The sequence below is a fragment of the Eptatretus burgeri genome, chromosome 6 (genome assembly GCF_056783735.1).
Source record: "Eptatretus burgeri isolate ZD-2024b chromosome 6, Ebu_testis_v1, whole genome shotgun sequence".
NCBI lineage: Eukaryota > Metazoa > Chordata > Myxini > Myxiniformes > Myxinidae > Eptatretus > Eptatretus burgeri.
In genome coordinates this window covers 103194-122141 of record NC_140966.1, presented here as the reverse complement: position 1 = coordinate 122141, position 18948 = coordinate 103194, and the positions used below count along the sequence as shown (strand labels likewise).

Genomic DNA, 18948 nt, shown 5'->3' with positions numbered 1-18948 from the left:
AAGACATTGAATGAAGGAAAGTCTGTTCTGCTTGCAAGGAAATTGGAAAAGATCTGTTTCTATCAAGATACAATTTCCAGATATCAGATTCTTCAAGGCCTACTTTGAAAGACCTTGTGGGTCACCTGGAAGTTTGAGGAAATAATTTGAAGGTGCGCAGCTCCTGTATTGAATGTTCAACATCAGTTGGCATGACCATATCTCCAACAGTGAAGTGTATTGTGCCTCAGTTGACAGACATTGAGGAAGTGCCACCTTTTGTTCGCTACTTAATGCCCCTTGTGTGTATGACAAAGAGTAACCAACATGACCAGTTTCTTTGGATCATGCAAATCCAAAATAAACATATAAAGAATAATAAGAGAGCTTGGGGCCAAACAAGATTCTTCCATTTCATGTGCGTACAACCTCTGATGATGAGGAAAATGATAATGTGTCGACCAGTTGAAGCATGATAGAGGATTATACCAATTCTGTTGTCGTGAAAACAAAAGCTTTCTGCCATCCCCGTCATAATTTTGGAAGGCACATTTCATGGAAGACAATCAAACCAGATTTTGCATGCTGAGGAAAAAAGAGAAATACAAAAATCAACATAAAAATAAACAAATTTCTCCCCAAGAAAAAGCCAAAGGTGTTGATGTTGTGATTCTGGACATGCTGCTATCATCAACATGGATGCGTGTCATGAAGAAACGTCTTTTGCTGAATATTCCACTCAAATCCTCCAAATGTGAAAAATTATTTATCAAAAGAGTGCATTGTAAATATTGCCTGGATTAATTTGGAGCTAACAGTCTGAGAAAACTCAACCGAACAGGTATGCAATACTCTCCAAAGGTGTGTCCAGCGCGACATGAGACTCTCCAAAATGTATTTACATGCAATGATAGCATTCCGAAGGTATAATGAGAACAAGTCTGAGCAATTCAGTTAAACTGTTGCACAATCAATCACTATTGTGTGAACAGGACAAACAGGTGATGGCTCTGTCCAAGTAAACAGTGTCATAAAAATTTTACACAGAAATAATATTTGAAACTGCTCAGATTGATGTACAATCTACTGCAAAAAAAGATAACACCTCATTCTAATTATTACCCTGTGCATGCAAAAGTGGAGTTAAGCAGTTGATTCATGTCCGTCCATCCGTTTGTCTGTCTGATCAGTTTATGATCGAGAAACAGCTTATTTAAATCGAAAGTTATATTTTTAACATCAATAAGAAGACAAATCTGCCATTTTACCATAAATTGGCTCTGAATTCATCTCAATCACACATGCGGAGAGTGGAGTGAGATAATATTTCTTTTTACTCTGTCTGCCTGGCTGGAAATCAACCAAAAATGAAAATCATTACCAACAGGAAACTTACTGTTTTCAAGGACGTCATAAAGGACACAAACAACAGGCACAAAGAACTAATGGAACATGTTAGAGAGAGTGGTTTAATAGCCAATACATCAACGGCAGTAAACTTCGGAAATTGAGTGTATATATATGTATATATATATATATATATATATATATATATATATATATATATATATATATATATATATATATATATATATATATATATATACACTGTATATGACCTTTACAATCTCTTTTATTTCCATCAAATTATTATTTTAACACTGTGTGGTAAGGTGTTCTATGAACTCTCGAGTTTTGTATTGGTGTATGGTAGAGGTTTATTACCCTCGCCAGAGGAGAGGGTATTGTATTTGGGTCCATTTGCAACTTGGTGAAAACATTTTTTTGCCAAGATGTTGGTCTGTAGTGTTTGCCTGTTTGTCACACGATTTTTGGCCACAGTTTTCAATCAATCGTTTTGAAGTGTGTGTGTGTGTGTGTGTGTGTGTGTGTGTGTGTGTGTGTGTGTGTGTGTGTGTGTGTGTGTGTGTGTGTGTGTGTGTGTGTGTGTGTGTGTGTGTGTGTGTGTGTGTGTGTGTGTGTGTGTGTGTGTGTGTGTAACTGGCCAAGGACAGAAACGCTAAATTTTGGTGAAGATCCGAATCCAGATCCGGATCTGAAATTTTTTTTAAGTGATTCTTTACCATTGAGAGATCGGGCCAAAAATGATGTATAGCAGGATATCTCAAAAAGTTGTTGACGGATTCACACAAAATTTGCTGGACAGGTTTGGGAGTGCCACTAGGAAGAATTAATTCAATTTTGATGAAGATCTGAATCCACATTTGCATCCGAGGATTATTTAATTTTTAACTGATTCTTCACCATTGAGAGATGGGGCTAAAAATGAGATTGCATGATATCTCAAAAAGTTGTGGACGGATTTGGATGAAACTTGGTGAACAGGTTTGGAGTGTGAAAAATACTAATTGATTCGATTTTGATGAAGATCCGAATCCGGATTCCGTTACGATAATTTTTCAAGTGATTCTTCACCATTGAGAGATGGGGCTAAAAACGATATATAGCATGTTATCTCAAAAAGTTGTGGATGAATTATTGCAAAACGAGGTGACTGAGTTGGTTGATGATGAGAACAAGCCAATTCCATTTGGGCTCAGGTCCGGATCCAGATCCGACCTCTCGGTGGCATACAAAACATAAACCGTTCAGCCTGGCAGAGGTACGTGCTCCACAGAGTGCCATTGTAGTTGATTATGAAAGTATTTTTGAAATTTTATTAATACACATGGTTGTAATTCCATTTTATTACAAATCAAAGTTAGAAGAAAGCTTCAGTACTAAAATGCTCCCTTTGAGCTATTCTTCTGCTTTCAACCTACGTCTGACTGCAAAAAAATAAATTGCTGCAGGAAGCAAAATTCTTCATGACTACTTTTTATATAGCTATTGTGACTTCAAACACATTTCAATTTTCGTCTTCTTTCCATAAGCTACAATGCTTAATTTTACATTCTGCAGGAAATTATTTTTGAGATGATGTTATTATTGCTTTCACCACAAGGAAAGAAACAACCTAATGTTACATTCATTGGGGGAGGGGTTGAGGAGGGGGAGAGAGGTCAAATATAGAATTAAGGCTTTAGCATCATTTACTTGATTAGCTTGATTGATTGATTGATTGATTGCATTTGCGGTAAGGATTTAGTACCATTTTCCTGTGTTAAGGTCAATGTTCAGTGTGAAGTTGTTTGTACCACTGCTCGGGAGATGGTATTGTCCAATTTAGTGCTTAGAGAGGTTAAGAATATCCTGTCAGGTGTTATTGTTCCCCCTCATCTGAAACCAGTTCAGATCTCGGCTGGATAAAGGTGTCACGACGGTATAACGGAGCCTCTGCGACCAGGCGGCCCGAAGGGGGCGTGCAATTGGCTCTACGACAGCTCTTGTACATGCGAACAATTGGTGGAGAACCGCACATGTATGCAGGGCTTCGATTGGCCCTGCGCTAGGATGCTTTGCGGCCACCACTGGGGGGGGGGGTGCATCCATGGCAGACGTGATTGGCCGGTACTGAGTGGTGTCGAGTAGTGCAAATGGCAACCGCGATGGAGTGGGCTAGCTTTCCCCCCAAGCACAGGGGATCACACTAGGGAATTACAAAATCCAAAGCAGGTCTCCATCTCACTCTTTCTCACTGGGCACTTCATGGCTGCACAGTATCTGCTCACCCTCACCTTACTCACTGTGCCTGATTCTCGCCAATGTTGGAGGAAGAAGACACTCAACTGCATGCCAAACTGTGACCTGTCCACAGTCAAGGGCATGTTATCCTGCAAAAGTCAGCTCACATCCATGTGAATGGAGTGTGTGTGTGTGTGTGTGTGTGTGTGTGTGTGTGTGTGTGTGTGTGTGTGTGTGTGTGTGTGTGTGTGTGTGTGTGTGTGTGTGTGTGTGTGTGTGTGTGTGTGTGTGTGTGTGTTTTAGGTCATCTCTTGTCTAAATTTGGTGAATACTGTATCTGTCGGTCTGTTATCCTGACAATCGTTCCACTTATGTGCTGTCCTGTAAAAATAAATCCCTTCTTTTATCCAGACCACATGTCTCACTTACCTCACATCTTGCTGCACTCAAATGTTTCAATTCATCAGGGCTTTCTCTGGAGTGGGAAATCAAATTAAGGGGATGGTTTCATTTGAGAATTATCATGCCTTTAGAGGATGCCTAAGGTAAACCAAAGAAACATTTGTTATAAGGATGTGCTATTTAGTGTATTAATTGGCCATTCACATGATCCCTGGGTCGCCGGTGTGCTGCCTATTGGGTGCCAACCCGAGCCCTGGCAGGGCATGTACATGATACTATTCTTTATGACAGCATATTACAATATTAGTTATGAAGGAAACGCAGAAGTACTGTGGACTCCAAAAGTATTAACCCCCAAAGGTGAATAATGCCACATTTAGATGAATAATTATTAATCATGCAGAAACAATTTTTCCAAATTAACTTTATTAATTTTACCTGAAGAGATCAAACAAAACACTTATAGTAGAAGGAGGTTACATATCAGGAATACCTGCAAAAAGCATGTACAAATCAAAATTCACTGGTTGCAAATGCATTCAGCCCCTTTGGTCAGTACTTGGTGGAAGAACCTTTTGCAGCAATGACTGCTCTGATTCTTTTTGGATAGGTCTCTACCAGCTTGGCACAGTGAGATGGTGAAATCTTCACCCATTCTTCACGTGAAAAGTGCTCTAGTTCTGTCAGGTTTGATGGGGATCGTCGATGAACTGCAATCTTCAAGCTTCACCATAAATGTTCAATTGTGTTCATGTCAGGACTTTGACTGGGCCACTCAAGAACAATTATTTTCTTCTTATTCAACCACTCCAGTGTCGCTTTCGCTTTGTGCATCAGCTCATTGTCCTGTTGCAAAATGAATCTCCTCTCCATTTACAGATTCATGGCTAATTGAAGCATGTTCTCATCAAGGATTCACCATCCATTGTCACTTTCATCCTGATAAGCTTGCCAAACCCTGCTAATAGAAAGTAGTCCCACAACATGATGCTGCTACCACCTTGCTTGCAAGTAGGGATGGTGTTGACTGGGTGATGTGTAGTGTTAGGTTTGCACCAGAAGTGACGCTTTGAATTTCGACCAAAATGTTTAATTTTTGCCTCGTTTGAATACAAAACCTTTCTCCACATGCAGACAGTATCATAAAGATGCTTTCTCACAAACTGCATACAAGCTTTTAGATGCGTCTTTTTCAGTAATGGCTTCTTTCTAAACTCCTGTCCATAGAGGCCAGCTTTGTGAAGAGAACTCGATATTGTTGATTGATGAACACTGACCCCCATCTTGGACATAGAGCCTTGCAGATCTTTCAGTCATTTTTGGATTTAAAGTGACATCCCGAACCAGTTTCCCGCTTGCCCGGCTGCTGAGTTTGAATGGGCGACCTGGTTGGGGTGGAGTCTGGGTGGTATGATATGTCGTCCACTTTGTAATGATGGATTTCACCGCATTCAAAGGGATAATGAGTGACTTTGAAATCTTCTTCAAACTCTCTCCTGAACAGTGCTTCTCCACCACTTTATGTGTGCCTTCTTTGGAAAGCTTGGTCTTAATGTGTGCCTTGTTAGTTGACAAAGTGAGTTGCACCTTAAAACTCCTCATACAAGTGGGGGAGTTTAATTTCTAAGTTAAATCAATGAATACAGACAGGTGAAACCTATTACACTTGTTTTGTAACTTTTTAAACAAATAATTTGCTCCTGGAGTGATTTACGGTTAATTAAGTGAAGGGTTTGAAAACTTGTGCAACTGAGAATCATCTGATTTTTCTCTGATAATTAACTTATTCACACTTTATCTGCATTTTTCAGCTTTATCACTTTGGAGTCGTTTGTGAAGACTTTATATATTAAGGGGTGTGAAAACGCATATATTACTTTATATATTAAGACGCATCAAAATGTGAAAACTTTGGAGAGGGGTGAATACTTTTGCAAGCCACTGTACTTCTGAATTGATGATGCAGTCAGCTGGCTTGATGCTGATAAAGCAAATTGGATAAACAAAAGCAAATCAAAGGATTTAAGAGCTCCAGCTGTTCAACTTTGAAGAACAGGAAATTAAAAAAAACTGCTCTAAACTGAAGTGCATTGGATAAAAGAAGCATTATATTTCAAATACAAGACAGAACATTATTCGAGTTATCTCTATTATGTGAGTAAAAGTTTGACATTTTAAATTGTGAATTACCCTCTTTATGTAAAATATTGTTCGATTTGTAGATGCATACTTCCAAAATAGAGCTAAGTCATATTTGCTGCGAGATGGGACCTGCTGAAGTTTAGTGGACTGTGGTTTGAAAACTATGCCAGAAATTCAGGCAGAGGAATTCACATTCAGGCAGAATCCTCGAGGTAAACAGGGAAATACCTGAGTTTGAAACAATACAAAGAGCAGCAACAAAATGTTACAACCATCAATAGTTTTCCATGGTGAATTACCCTCTTCATATAAAGTATTGATTATTGTTGAGCTTATTAACACATTTCCAATTTGGTTAAGAATATACAGTACTTCAAAAATATAGATTATATATTTTTTTGTCTTCCAAGAATGGTGTTTTTTTATTTCATCACTTTAGAACAACGATCACACTAAATTTTTTTCAAAACAATACATTAAATATATTATTTCCAAACATTTGTATCATCCTTAACTTCTCATCAAGATCACACCTTAAAATTTCCCTTTTTTCAATGTGAGCGATCTTGTTCTGAATCTGAGAACAAAGCCCAGATGAATGTAGAACCATCCCAATCAACATTCACTGTATCTCATGCATCTATATCCTCACCATGCAGGGGTGACCTTAGCCAATTGAAGCAAGTAATACAAGGCTTGAATAGATGTACAGTGCTTTTCGAAAGTTTTCAACCCTTTCAAAATTTGTACTTTTTGTTACCTTGTAGCCTGGAATTAAATTGCATTAATTCAGCCTTTTTCCACCTTTATTTACACATCGTAACTCACAACTTCCAAATGAAAAACAAATTCTACAAATATCAGAAAATCAATTATAAATACAAAACTAGAATATCTTGCTTGGATAAGTGTCCACCTTCCTGATTTAATACTTGGTGGAAGCACCTTTGACAGCAATTACAGCTGTGATTATGTTGATATAGGTATCTACCAACTTTGCACACCTTGATTGGGCAATATTTGCCCATTCTTCTGGACAGAACTGTTCAAGCTCAGCCCAGATTGATGGGGAGTGTTGATGGACGGAACTCTTGAAGTCATGTCACAGATTTTCGATTCGATTTAGGTCGGGCTCTGACTGGGCCACTCAAGGACGTTTATCTTTTTGTTCCTTAACCACTCCAGTGTAGCTTTGTCTGTGTGTGTCGGATCGTTGTCATGCTGAAAGGTGAACTTCCGTCCTAGTTTCAGCTTTCTTGCAGAGGGCAGCAGGTTTTCCTCCAGGATTTTTCTGTATTTTGCTCCATCCATTTTACTTTCTATCTTGACAAGTACTACAGTCCCTCCTGATGAGAAACATCTGCATAACATGATGCTATCACCACCATGCTTCACAGTCGGGATGGTGTTCTTTCGGTGATGTGTTGTGTTGGGTTGGGTTTGCGCCAAATGTAACGTTTTGCATTTAGGTCAGAAAGTTCCATCTTGGTTTCATCAGACCACAAAACTTTTTGCCACATGGCTTCAGAATCTCCAAAGTGTTTTTTGCAGACCTTAAACAGGACTCAATGAGTAATGGCTTCCTTTTTTGAGTAATGGCTTCCTTTTTGCCACCCTACCACACAGGCCAGACTTGTGGAGTGCTTGGGATATTGTTGACACAGTGACCAGTCTTTTCCATAAAGGCATGTCGCTCTTTCAAAGTTGCCATTGGCCTCTTGGTGGCCTCTCTGATCAGTCTTTTCCTTGCTTGCTCATCCAGTTTGGAGGGACAGCCTGATCTAGGCAGGGTCTTAGTGGTATCATATGCCTTCCACTTGTTAATGATTGTCTTGACTGTGCTCCAAGGGATATTCAAGGCATTTGAAATTGTTATGTTTGTGGGGTAAATGGAGGAATTTTATAACAAAAGTAGGATTGTATAGGTGAGCATGGTCCATGGATGATCAAGAGACATCTCATTGTAATTTATGTTGGGAAAACTGTCAGCTTAAGATTGTTACATGTCACTGCACAGGGGGCAGTGCTGTGTTCATGAGGTAGGGATTAAGACTAATTTCTCTCAATATGTGATAGCCCCCCCTTTTCCTACATTTTTGCATTTACAAAGCCGGCTCTAAAAAGGAACGACGCTTTAACAACAACAACCGGCAAGCGTTGCCCTGAGGCTTGGGTGGCCCATCGTTGCGAGCGGACTTGGTGTAAGAAAGGAGTGGTGTCTGCACATTAGTTCATGAGAAGAAACAGTACAAAGGTTTGTGGGCCCTTAACGAAAGAGGACCACCCACGCAAATTACCACGTATGTTTCCCGCCCAGATTGCGGCCTGGCGCCATTTTGGGTGCGGTTTCCCACACGCTGGCAACACGGTTCGACGGCACCAGGCTCCTAAAACGTCACTTCTGGACACGGAGATTAGTGCCTGAGTAAAGGGAGGGATTTCCTTTTATTTTATCTTTCCCTTGTCTGTTTATGTATCTATGTGGAGGCATCTCAAAATTAACTCGAGTTTACCTCACGTTACATTACTTCATCCTTTGATTTATTTTTATTATTACACTTTGATTTATTTCCATTATAAATATTAGATTTATATACACTAAAGCCTTATTTATTACAGATTGCTTGTATCTGCATTCATTGTGGGTTCGAGTATAAACCCTTGTCCTCCGTCCATGTGAACGCTTCTGGAATGTGCTTCACCGCCTCCCGTCCTGTACGCACCTTAATCTCCAAGGAACTCGGCTACTCGCCTCCAAAGAAAATCATTCAACTATCCATCCAGGTCAGTGTTAACCACCCCTCCATAACAATTGGGTCAGGATAGTTGGCCTAACCCCCTGGACACGACAATATTTTTAAACCCATCCCCTGATATTTTTTATTTATAACTGAAGAGATCAAACCAAACACTCTAATAGTTGAAGGAGGTTACATATCAGGAATACCTGCAAAAAGCATGTACAAATCAAAATTCACTGGTTGCAAATGCATTCAGCCCCTTTGGTCAGTACTTGGTGGAAGAACCTTTTGAAGCAATTACTGCTCTGAGTCTTTTTGGATAGGTCTCTACCAGCTTGGCACAGTGAGATGGTGAAATCTTCACCCATTTTTCACATGAAAAGTGCTCCAGTTCTGTCAGGTTTGATGGGGATCGTCGATGAACTGCAATCTTCAAGCCTCACCATAAATGTTCAATTGTGTTCACGTCAGGACTTTGACTGGGCCACTCAAGAACAATTATTTTCTTCTTATTCAACCATTCCAATGTCGCTTCAGCTTTGTGATTCAGCTCATTATCTTGTTGTAAAATGAATCTCCTCTCCATTTACAGATTAATGGCTAATTCAAGCATGTTCTCATCAAGCATTCACCATCTATTGTCAGTTCCATCCTGATAGGCTTGCCAAACCCTGCTAATAGAAAGTAATCTCACAACATGATGCTGCCACCACCTTGCTTGCAAGTAGGGATGGCGTCGACTGGGTGATGTGTAGTGTTGGGTTTGCGCCAGAAGTGACGCTTTGAATTTACACCAAAATGTTTAATTTTCCCTCGTTTGAATACAAAACCTTTCTCCACATGTCGACAGTATCATAAAGATGCTTTTTCACAAACTACATACGAGCTTTTAGATGTGTCTTATTCAGGAATGGCTTCTTTCCAAACGCCTCTCCAGAGGCCAGCTTTGTGAAGGGAACTGGATATTGTTGATTGATGAACACTGACCCCAATCTTGGACATAGAGTCTTGCATATCTTTCAGTCATTGTTGCATTGAAAGTGACATCACGAACCAGTTTCCCGCTTGCCCGGCTGCTGAGTTTGAATGGGCGACCTGGTTGGGGTGGAATCTGGGTGGTATGATACGTCGTCCACTTTGTAATGATGAATTTCACCACACTCAAAGGGATAATGAGTGACTTTGAATTCTTCTTCTAACTCTCTCCTGAACGGTGCTTCTCCACCACTTTATGTGTGCCTTCTTTAGAAAGCTTGGTCTTCGTGTGTGCCTTGTCAGTTGACCAAGTGAGTTGCACCTTAAAACTCCTCATATAAATGGAGCAGTTTAATTTTTAAGTTTAATGAATGAATGCAGACAGGTGAAACCTATTACACTTGTTTTGTAACTTTTTAAACAAATAATTTGCTCCTGAAATGATTTACGGTTAATTAGGTGAAGGGTTTGAAAACTTGTGCAACTGAGAATCATCTGATTTTTCTCTGATAATTAACTTATTCACATTTTATCTGCATTTTCAGTTTTATCACTTTGGAGTCGTTTGTGAAGACTTCATATATTAATATAAGGTGGCATCAAAATGTGAAAACTTTGGAGAGGGGTGAATACTTTTGCAAGCTAATGTACTTCTGAATTGATGATGCAGTCAGTTAGCTTGATGTTGATAAAGCAAATTGGATAAACAAAAGCAAACCAAAGGATCCAAGAGCTCCAGCTGTTCAACTTTGAAGTACAGGTAATTTGAAAAAAATAATTCTAAACTGAAGTGCATGGGATAAAAGAAGCACAATGTTTCAAATACAAGACAGAACATTGTCAGAGTTAACTTTATTATGTGAGTAAAAGTTTGACATTTTAAATTGTGAATTACCCTCTTTATCTAAAATATTGTCAGATATATATAGATGCATACTTCCAAAATTGAGCTAAATCATATTTGCTGCGAGATGGGACCTGCTGAAGTTTAGTGGACTGTGGTTTGAAAACTATGCCAGAAATTCAGGCAGAGAAATTCACATTCAGGCAGAATCCTCGAGGTAAACAGGGAAATACCTGAGTTTGAAACAATACAAAGGGCAGCAACAAAATGTTACAACCATCAATATTTTTCCATGTTGAATTACCCTCTTTATATAAAATATTCAATATTGTTGGGCTTATTAACACATTTTCCATTTGGTTAAGAATATACAGTACTCCAAAAATTTAGATTATATATATTTTTTGTCTTCCAAGAATGGTGTTTTATATTTCATCACTTTAAAGCAATGATCACATTTAATTTTTTTCAAAACAATACATTAAATATATTATTTCCAAACTTTTGTATCATCCTCAACTTCTCATCAAGATCACACCTTAAAATTTCCCTTTTTTCAATGTGAACGATCTTATTCTGAATCTGAGAACAAAGCCCAGACAAATGTAGAACCATCCTATCAACCTGCACTATATCTCATTATTTTAGGATGGATGAATCATTCAGCTCTTCACCTGCTACAGCCACATCTAACTCAGTGTGAGAAGCAGGTATGCAATATCTTTTTCAAAGCAGACCTTTCCAATCTCTTTTGGTTACAATTTTGAGTACCGGTACCTTTTGAAGAATGGTATGAGGTGTCACTCTGGTTCATCGAGATGCAACCCCAAAAAACAAATATCGTCATCACCATATATTTGTGGGTGAAATGGAAACATTATGGTTTTCTAGTGAAATACAGAACAGGAATCCCAAGATGCATCGTGAAACTTTTGCCTCAGCTGCAATATATTGTAGCTGGAGCATATGATGAACATAAAGATCGCTTCAAGTCCATCTATCTATTGGGCCTACACTCTGTACAGAGTGTCGGTGCTGCCAAAGCAGTCTCCTGGGCTATTGGGCACAGTAGTGGATGGATCACCACTCCAATGCAGGATACTCGAATAGTTCAATCATCCCAGCAAGATGGTACTCATTTTGCTGACCTCAGAAGGATGGCAGGCTGAATCAACCCATCCATTCTTTCATTGGGACCATACTCTGTACAGAGCAGTGGTGCTGCCTAAGGCCTAAGTCACATTTGCTCTACGGCAAAGATATGGCGGCCGTACGCCCTCTGAATTGACAGAAACGTGCAGCGGCCGCAGAGTTTCTGCGGTGGCCTCAGGGTGGCCCTACGCCGTTTGGCTATATTTTAAAGGTCGTAAGGTCGCCGTGGAATTATAACTTTTTTCATTTCTATGTTCGCCGTAGCAATTCGACAAGCCGAAAAAAAAAACGGTAAAAAAAAAATTAACCCATTCGTTACCGTCCGTCTGGCCGCACGTTCGCCTTGCGGGCACCTTGAGGCTACCTTGCGTCTGCCTTGAAAATTATATGGCCGCTGCAGGGCCCCCTTGAGGTCACCGTGTGACATCAAATCAAAGACCGTACAGCAACCCCACGTTTTCGGTCTCCACAATTTATAAGACCGAAGGCCTGTCACATTTGCTCTATGGCGAGGATACGGTGGCCGTACGCCCTCTGAATTGACAGAAACATGCGGAGGCCGCAGAGTTTCTTAGGTGGCCTCAGGGTGGCCCTACGCCATATGGCTATATTTTACAGGCCGTAAGGTCGCCGTGGAATTATAACGCGGAGTTATAACTTTTTTCATTTCTACGTTCGCCGTAGCAATTCGACAAGCCGAAAAAAAAAAAACTGGTAAAAAAAAAAAAAAATTAACCCATTCGTTACCGTCTGTCTGGCCGCACGTTCGCCTTAGGGCCCCCCTGCGGTGCCCCTGCAGTCGCCTTGCGGGCACCTTGCGTCTGCCTTGAAAATTATATGGCCGCCGCAGGAACGCCCTCAAGTCACCGTGCGACATCAAATCAAAGACCATACGACAACCCCACGTTTTCAGTCTTCACAATTTATAAATACGCCATGCAGCTCCCCGAAAAATAAAAACATATGTGACTGCTACATTGTGTGACCGTGGAAATACTGCGGCCACCGTATAATTGCTAGTGGCCATAGATTTTGGAGACCCCACGGCTGCCGTGGCAAATGTGACTTCGGCCGAAATACGCCGTGCGGCTCCCCGAAAAATAAAAACATATGTGACTGCTACATTGTGTGACCGTGGAAATACTGCGGCCGCCGTATAATTGCTAGTGGCCGTAGATTTTGGAGACCCCACGGCCGCCGTGGCAAATGTGACCGAGGCCTAAGCAGTCTCCTGAGCTGTTGGGCACAATCCTGGACAGGTCGCCACTCCAACACAGGATACCAGCAAGCTGGTACTCATTTTTCCAACCTCGGAAGGATGACAGACTGAGTCAACCCCACCTTGGATTAATTCAACAGCCAAGCAGGATTTGAACTCAGGATCTTGGGATCCCAAGCCTGCCACCCTAACCATGAAGCCAACTCTCGGCATAAAATGAGTACTTCAAGTAAAGGGTGGGGAATTGGGTCAACTATTTGAAAGGACTTCTCTACTTACTCTCAAGGTGAGTATGAAAATGTGTCAGATGATGCCATCAAAGTGAATGCATTGTTATGCAAGGCTGAGTGTGCTATGCTTAATGTTCAGCCAATAAATAATTGAAATGTGACATTGATTCACCAGTATGTGTGTGACATTAATGATAGATCTGTGCAAAGGTATTTGTATTTGATCCAGATACAACCCAAAGCTCTGTATTGGGAAATACAGTATTTGTGTTGTGGAAGAAAAATAATTATATTAACGTATTCTCAATTATAATTGTTGCTGGTACTTTATAAATTCAATTTTTGTACGATAGTCGAATTGGCTGTCAGTAATGTTTCCCTATTCCCCAAAAGTCTTTTGACCTGCATATTGATAAAAGAAATATCTTACTGTGAAAAAAGGTCTTGTTTGCTGCATAGAAACAGGGTGACCTGGTTGATAACACTGTAAACTTTTGCCATGATAGTGTCATTTTTCCCTCCCACCCAAAGTGGATACCTATTGCAGTTTTGAGTTATTTTGCCTAATGCTTATCAGCTTGTCCCATGGTTGAATTGCTGAATGTCTCATCCTCCCATTCTTTGGAATGTCAAATTGTGTATAAGAGGAATTGCTTTGGGCTTCTGTTTCAGTGAAGTCCATTCGAATGTTTTAGTGAATCATTGAATGTTCTTCCTCCGTTTATACGAAATTTAGGATTCTCCTTTTGTATGCTGATCCAACTTGTGGAAATTGATTTCTTTTCCACCACAGTGTCAAAGGTTCATCATGTGGCAAGGGCAAGGCAGTTTGTTTGAAAATAGGAAAATCTTCCAAACCAGTAGTGAGTGAGTCTTTGTAACCTCAGGAGGATGGAATTAGAGAAAAAGGCGGTTTGAAGTTTCTGCACAACTCAACAAAATTGGACATTATGTTTCCACAAGTGGAAAAATAGGTGAGAGGAAAAAAAAATTCTGTATTTGCCTGTCGACAGACGTGTCACTATATGGACCTCAATTTTGGCTGAAGAACTTGTATATACTACAACGAAGAAAAACAGGACGTCTTGTCAACGTCAAAAGAATGATCATTATGGCAGTCATGTTTCTGTCGATCTTCCTTCCCTTGAAAACGTATGAGAAGTCCAATGTAATAGTTAAACGAATAGTGTCAGAAAATTCTGGGAACTTTGCTAAATAAATGAAGGCTAAACAGAATAGCTTCAAGCCTCCTCCCCCCACCCCAACTCCTTTCCACCCACACTACAAAAAAACATAAATGACGAATATTTGGTACATGAAGCTGTTAGCAACATATTGAGTGATGTGAAGGCAACACTGCCAAATAAAGAGACAAAAGCAACATTTTTATTATATGAAGGCAACTTTAAGACTTGTTGTGATGAACAAGGCAATTGGGATAAAATTATTGCGAATGCATCCTCCGATGAAGTATAGGAAATCAAACCAATGATATGTTCTTGCCCAGTAGTTACCCTGCGCAAACAAAGCAACAAGCAGGGTTAAGCAATTAGTTCAAGTCCATCTGTCTTATCAGTTCATGATCATCAGTTTGTGATCGAGGAACAATGTACTTGAATCAAGTGGTATATTTTGATCAGGAATCGGAACATGGATAACTGATGAGTCTGTCTTAACGTACCATGACTTAGAATTCCTTCCAATCGTACATGCGCAAAGAGGAGTGAGATTTTTTTTTAATCTCTCTGTCTGCCTGCCTGGCAGTCAAACGAAATTAAAAATCATTCCAAAGAGGAAACTTACTGCTTTAAGGACGTCATAATGGACACAAACTACAGATATGAATAACTAATGTAACACGTTACAGAGGGTGTTGTAAAGGCACTGGAGAAAATGGCAGCAAAACCCGGAATTGTTATTTATTTATACGTATTTAAGCCTCTTTCAACCTATATTTAAATTGAGTTATATACTTTAAGACTGTATGAATCAAATTGCCTTCATAATACTTCCAAGAACCATGCAATATATCGTCATATATAGCATTAGAGCGCGTGGCAGGTGTTTTGCGTAAAAGAAGATTAATCCATTATGGGTATATCTACCATCTCCATCAACTCGTTCTTTATTGTCACCATCACATTATTTTGAAAGATATATTTCCTGGGCTTAATAATTTAAGAAAATAAACTTTATTTTATGTTCTTCATGCATAAAAGTAAGCCAGGTGTTGGCTTAACAGTCAAGGTGTCTGGCTTAAGATCCTAGGTTCTAGAGCTTGAGCCCCTGTCATATCATTAAATAATACCAGGTGGGCTTTTTACAACACATTTTAAGCAGAATTAACACTGGGTGCCTCAGCCTGTCATCCTTCCGAGGTCAGCAAAATGAGTGCCAGCTTACTGGAAACAGTGGGCATCAGTGGCATAGCTGCGCTTTCAGAAAATGATGCAAGCAGCATCCACAGGCTGCATATAAAATAATAACAATAAGAAAATAAATTATATTTCATTTTCTTAATACAGGAAAATAATACTTTATTTTATCTGTACTGTAAAAGGAGCTGTGCACGTGTCCATGTGAGTTCCACACATTGGTTGGACAGCTCGCCTGACTCCACCCACAATTTCTAGACAATGGCCACAAATTTAGGAGTCCTTTAGAAACCTTTAGAATTACTTTTTCTCTCATGCAGCATTTTTACTGTGGTGCTGGAGGTTACGCAAGTTTGCTATCATTTCTGACTATTTTCTCAAATTGAGAGTTGAACAGGTGACGGTGTGGACGGGTTTCTGTGAAGTCGGTGATGGCATGATAGGGGAGCAGAAAACATCACATATTCCACTGTTTTGACGTGGGAATGTCCGTTTGCTTTTATGAGAGGGAGGAGGGTGAGAGTAAAGAAGAGACAGGTTTGGAAGGGGAAAAGGGATTGAGGATTTTTGGAGGGAGGACCTGTGGAGGGGGGGGGGGGTTGAAGGATTGAGTGTGGGGAGGGAATCAATGACTTAGGGCTGGGAGGGGAAAGGTGTGGACTTTGGATTGGAGAGAGCAAAGATGGGACAGAGTTTGGAGGGATAGGCTGAAGATTTTTTTTGTTGAGGAGTTGTCATAATTGGTTGTGTAAGTTAACTCACAGTAAAAGTGTAACTGTGGGTGTGTCTCTTGGGGTTGGGGCAGGAGGTGTTAAGCACAAATTTTGAAGTTGAAGTCCCTCACCATATTTTCCCCATTACCCCCCTCCAAGTTTGCAGATTTGCAGTTCACAGAGAATTTCAAGTATGTAACCCCGTGAATGGCAAGGTCCTCCTGTATATATTTGAACACTGTATGGTATCATGTTCTCTGAACTATCTCGTTGATACTGAATGAAAGTCAAAGGCAAAGTTTGTAGGACGTTGCCAGATACAGGATCAACTCAAACCTTTGTGAAAAGATAACAACACTAACTCAGAACTTAGTGAAAAGCCTCCACCTGGTTCATCTCTCAAAATCCAGTGTTTCCACACACCTCCACTCATTTGCTATTATTTTCTCCTGTTTGTGCAGTTGTCTTCCGAAGACGATGCAATTATATTCTTCCCTCTGGGGCTTCAAGCCGGCAGTGCACCACAATTTCAGGTCATCCCACATCCCTACCTGCAATGTTTTCTACCCCCATTAACCCTACATAATTAAACTATTATGTTATCAAAACTTAAAACCAATGTATATCATCTCAAGCCACTGGAAGTCCACTACAAGATCATTTAAAATATATTTTTTTTCATGAAAATATTTTTTCGTGAACCAATATCGATTGATAATTCACAACAGACTCGAAAGTATAGAACAAATCTCTTCAGTGGTCAGCTTAGTCATTCATACCTGAAATTTTCTGAGTTCCTTTTCTCAGCTCCCAATGATGTCACTGCCAGAAGTGTATTGTTATGTAACTGGAAAAAGAAAGGGAACAAAAAGAAAGCCTTAATAAGGTGACAATGGCAATGCACAAAAAAAATAAAAACAAGTTCGAATTGCGAACATACCCCGTAGGAGTTTATTCGTACAACTCTCAGGTGAGCGATAGCACGGATGACAGATGGTTTTGAAATTTGGTAAGATTTTCATTGCATCAGAAAAATAAACCATAACACCTCACAAGAGTGAGGCTTGTTTCATATCATCATTTGCGACTTAATTTTGCATTGGGCATCGCCCAGCGCATTAAAAAAAATTTTAAATATCAATTTTTTTTAAATCGGCCGAAAGGGCCGTTTCTCAGCCCAAAGGGCCGGAATCGCACTTTGAACCCAGTTAGTGCCTGGGGAATGGTCTCCAGAATATAACTGTCAAGTTTGGTTCGGTTCCGTTTACGAACAAACGAGAAATAGCATTTTTTTTAAAAATGGGCCAAGAGGGCCGTTTGTCAGCCAAAAGGGCCATAATCCCACTTTGGGCTCAGTTAATGCCTGCAGAGTGACCTCTAGAATATACCTGTAAAATTTGGTCCGGTTTCTTTCACAAATAACCTAGAAATAGCAATTTTATGAAAATGGACCGAAAGGGCCGTTTCTCTGCCCAAAGGACTGGGATCGCACTTTGGGCTCAGTTAGTGCCTGCGAACTGGTCTCTAGAATATACCTGTCAAGTTTGGTTCGGTTTCATCCACTAATAACCGAGAAATAACAATTTTAACAAAATGGGCCGTTCCTTGGCCCAAAGGGCTGCAATAGCACTTTGGGCTCAGTTATTGCCTGCACATATGTGTCGAGTACATGCCTGTCAATTTTCATCGAATTCTGTTCACGAATAATGGAGAAATGGACATTCAAATGAACTGAACACAATAAAAGAGCGAACACGAGCGGTGCTTAGACCCCGTGCGGTGGAAGACCCCATGGGGGTAAAAACAGAGCTCCCAAGGTTAATCGCCACAAAACTTTAAAGGATCACAATTTTTATCATAATGCACCGAAAGGTTGTAAACAGTCATTTTCTCACAGTTCATAACTTATAAACACACAAGCTACCACATGTCGCTATCACCGTGAAGGTAGATTCATTTTTTCAATGCTTCATAAGAAGCCCAATTTTCTTCGGATTTCAACCTGATATAATTGGTACTAATATAATTGGTGAGGTTGTGAGCTCCGTTTGTCAAATATTACATCAAATGTGAAAAAAATAAGTGTTCGTCAAGGTGTTACCATGATCAGAAAGATCAGTGAAGGAGTCGTGTGGCCTCTCAAATGCGCTAATCATCCCAAAACCGAAAATACTAGAAACACAACATATTCAAGGATTTAAAAGTAATTTTACTGCTCTACTAACAACTTCATTGAGGGTGAAAGAAGAGGTTGGCAAAAAGAAAGGTTATCACCTCAGCTAACTTCACCCAATATACACATCCAAATATAGATACTGTAGTTTAAAAGAACCAAGTTAACATAGTGATTTCATTTTTGATCATGATTTGATTGTCGATGTCTCACCTCAAACGAGCAATTTTTGGGAATGTGTATTATTGGTAGAAACGGGAATTCATCTTAAAAATTCAGTGAGGAGATATCGTAGTGGGTGGAACCGTTAACCTTGACAATCGTTAAATTTTTTTTCGATTTTCTAATGGTTTCTGATCACGATCACAGAAATATACTTAATTTCTTACAATGTTATTATAAACCTCCAACAACCATC

General features: G+C 39.9%; 1 protein-coding gene and 1 long non-coding RNA gene across 4 annotated transcripts in view; one reads left to right on the top strand and one right to left on the bottom strand.

Annotated features, from left to right (window-relative positions):
• The window catches only part of LOC147024106 (uncharacterized), an 83769-nt gene that overhangs the window by 39111 nt on the left and 25710 nt on the right, over positions 1-18948 (top strand). The window contains exons 2-3 of one of the 2 annotated variants that reach the window (XR_015058871.1): positions 8728-8892; positions 16819-17115. This is a non-coding gene — a long non-coding RNA (uncharacterized LOC147024106). Of the gene's footprint in view, positions 1-8727; positions 8893-16818; positions 17116-18948 lie in introns of those variants that run through there. The other variant, XR_015058870.1, reaches the window with a different exon arrangement.
• The window catches only part of LOC147024107 (protein APOLTP-like), a 47889-nt gene that overhangs the window by 9273 nt on the left and 19668 nt on the right, over positions 1-18948 (bottom strand). For both annotated transcript variants that reach the window (XM_085883688.1, XM_085883689.1), the window contains one exon: positions 17137-17204. In XM_085883688.1, the coding sequence (XP_085739814.1) occupies positions 17137-17204 (68 nt within the window). The remainder of the gene's footprint in view (positions 1-17136; positions 17205-18948) is intronic.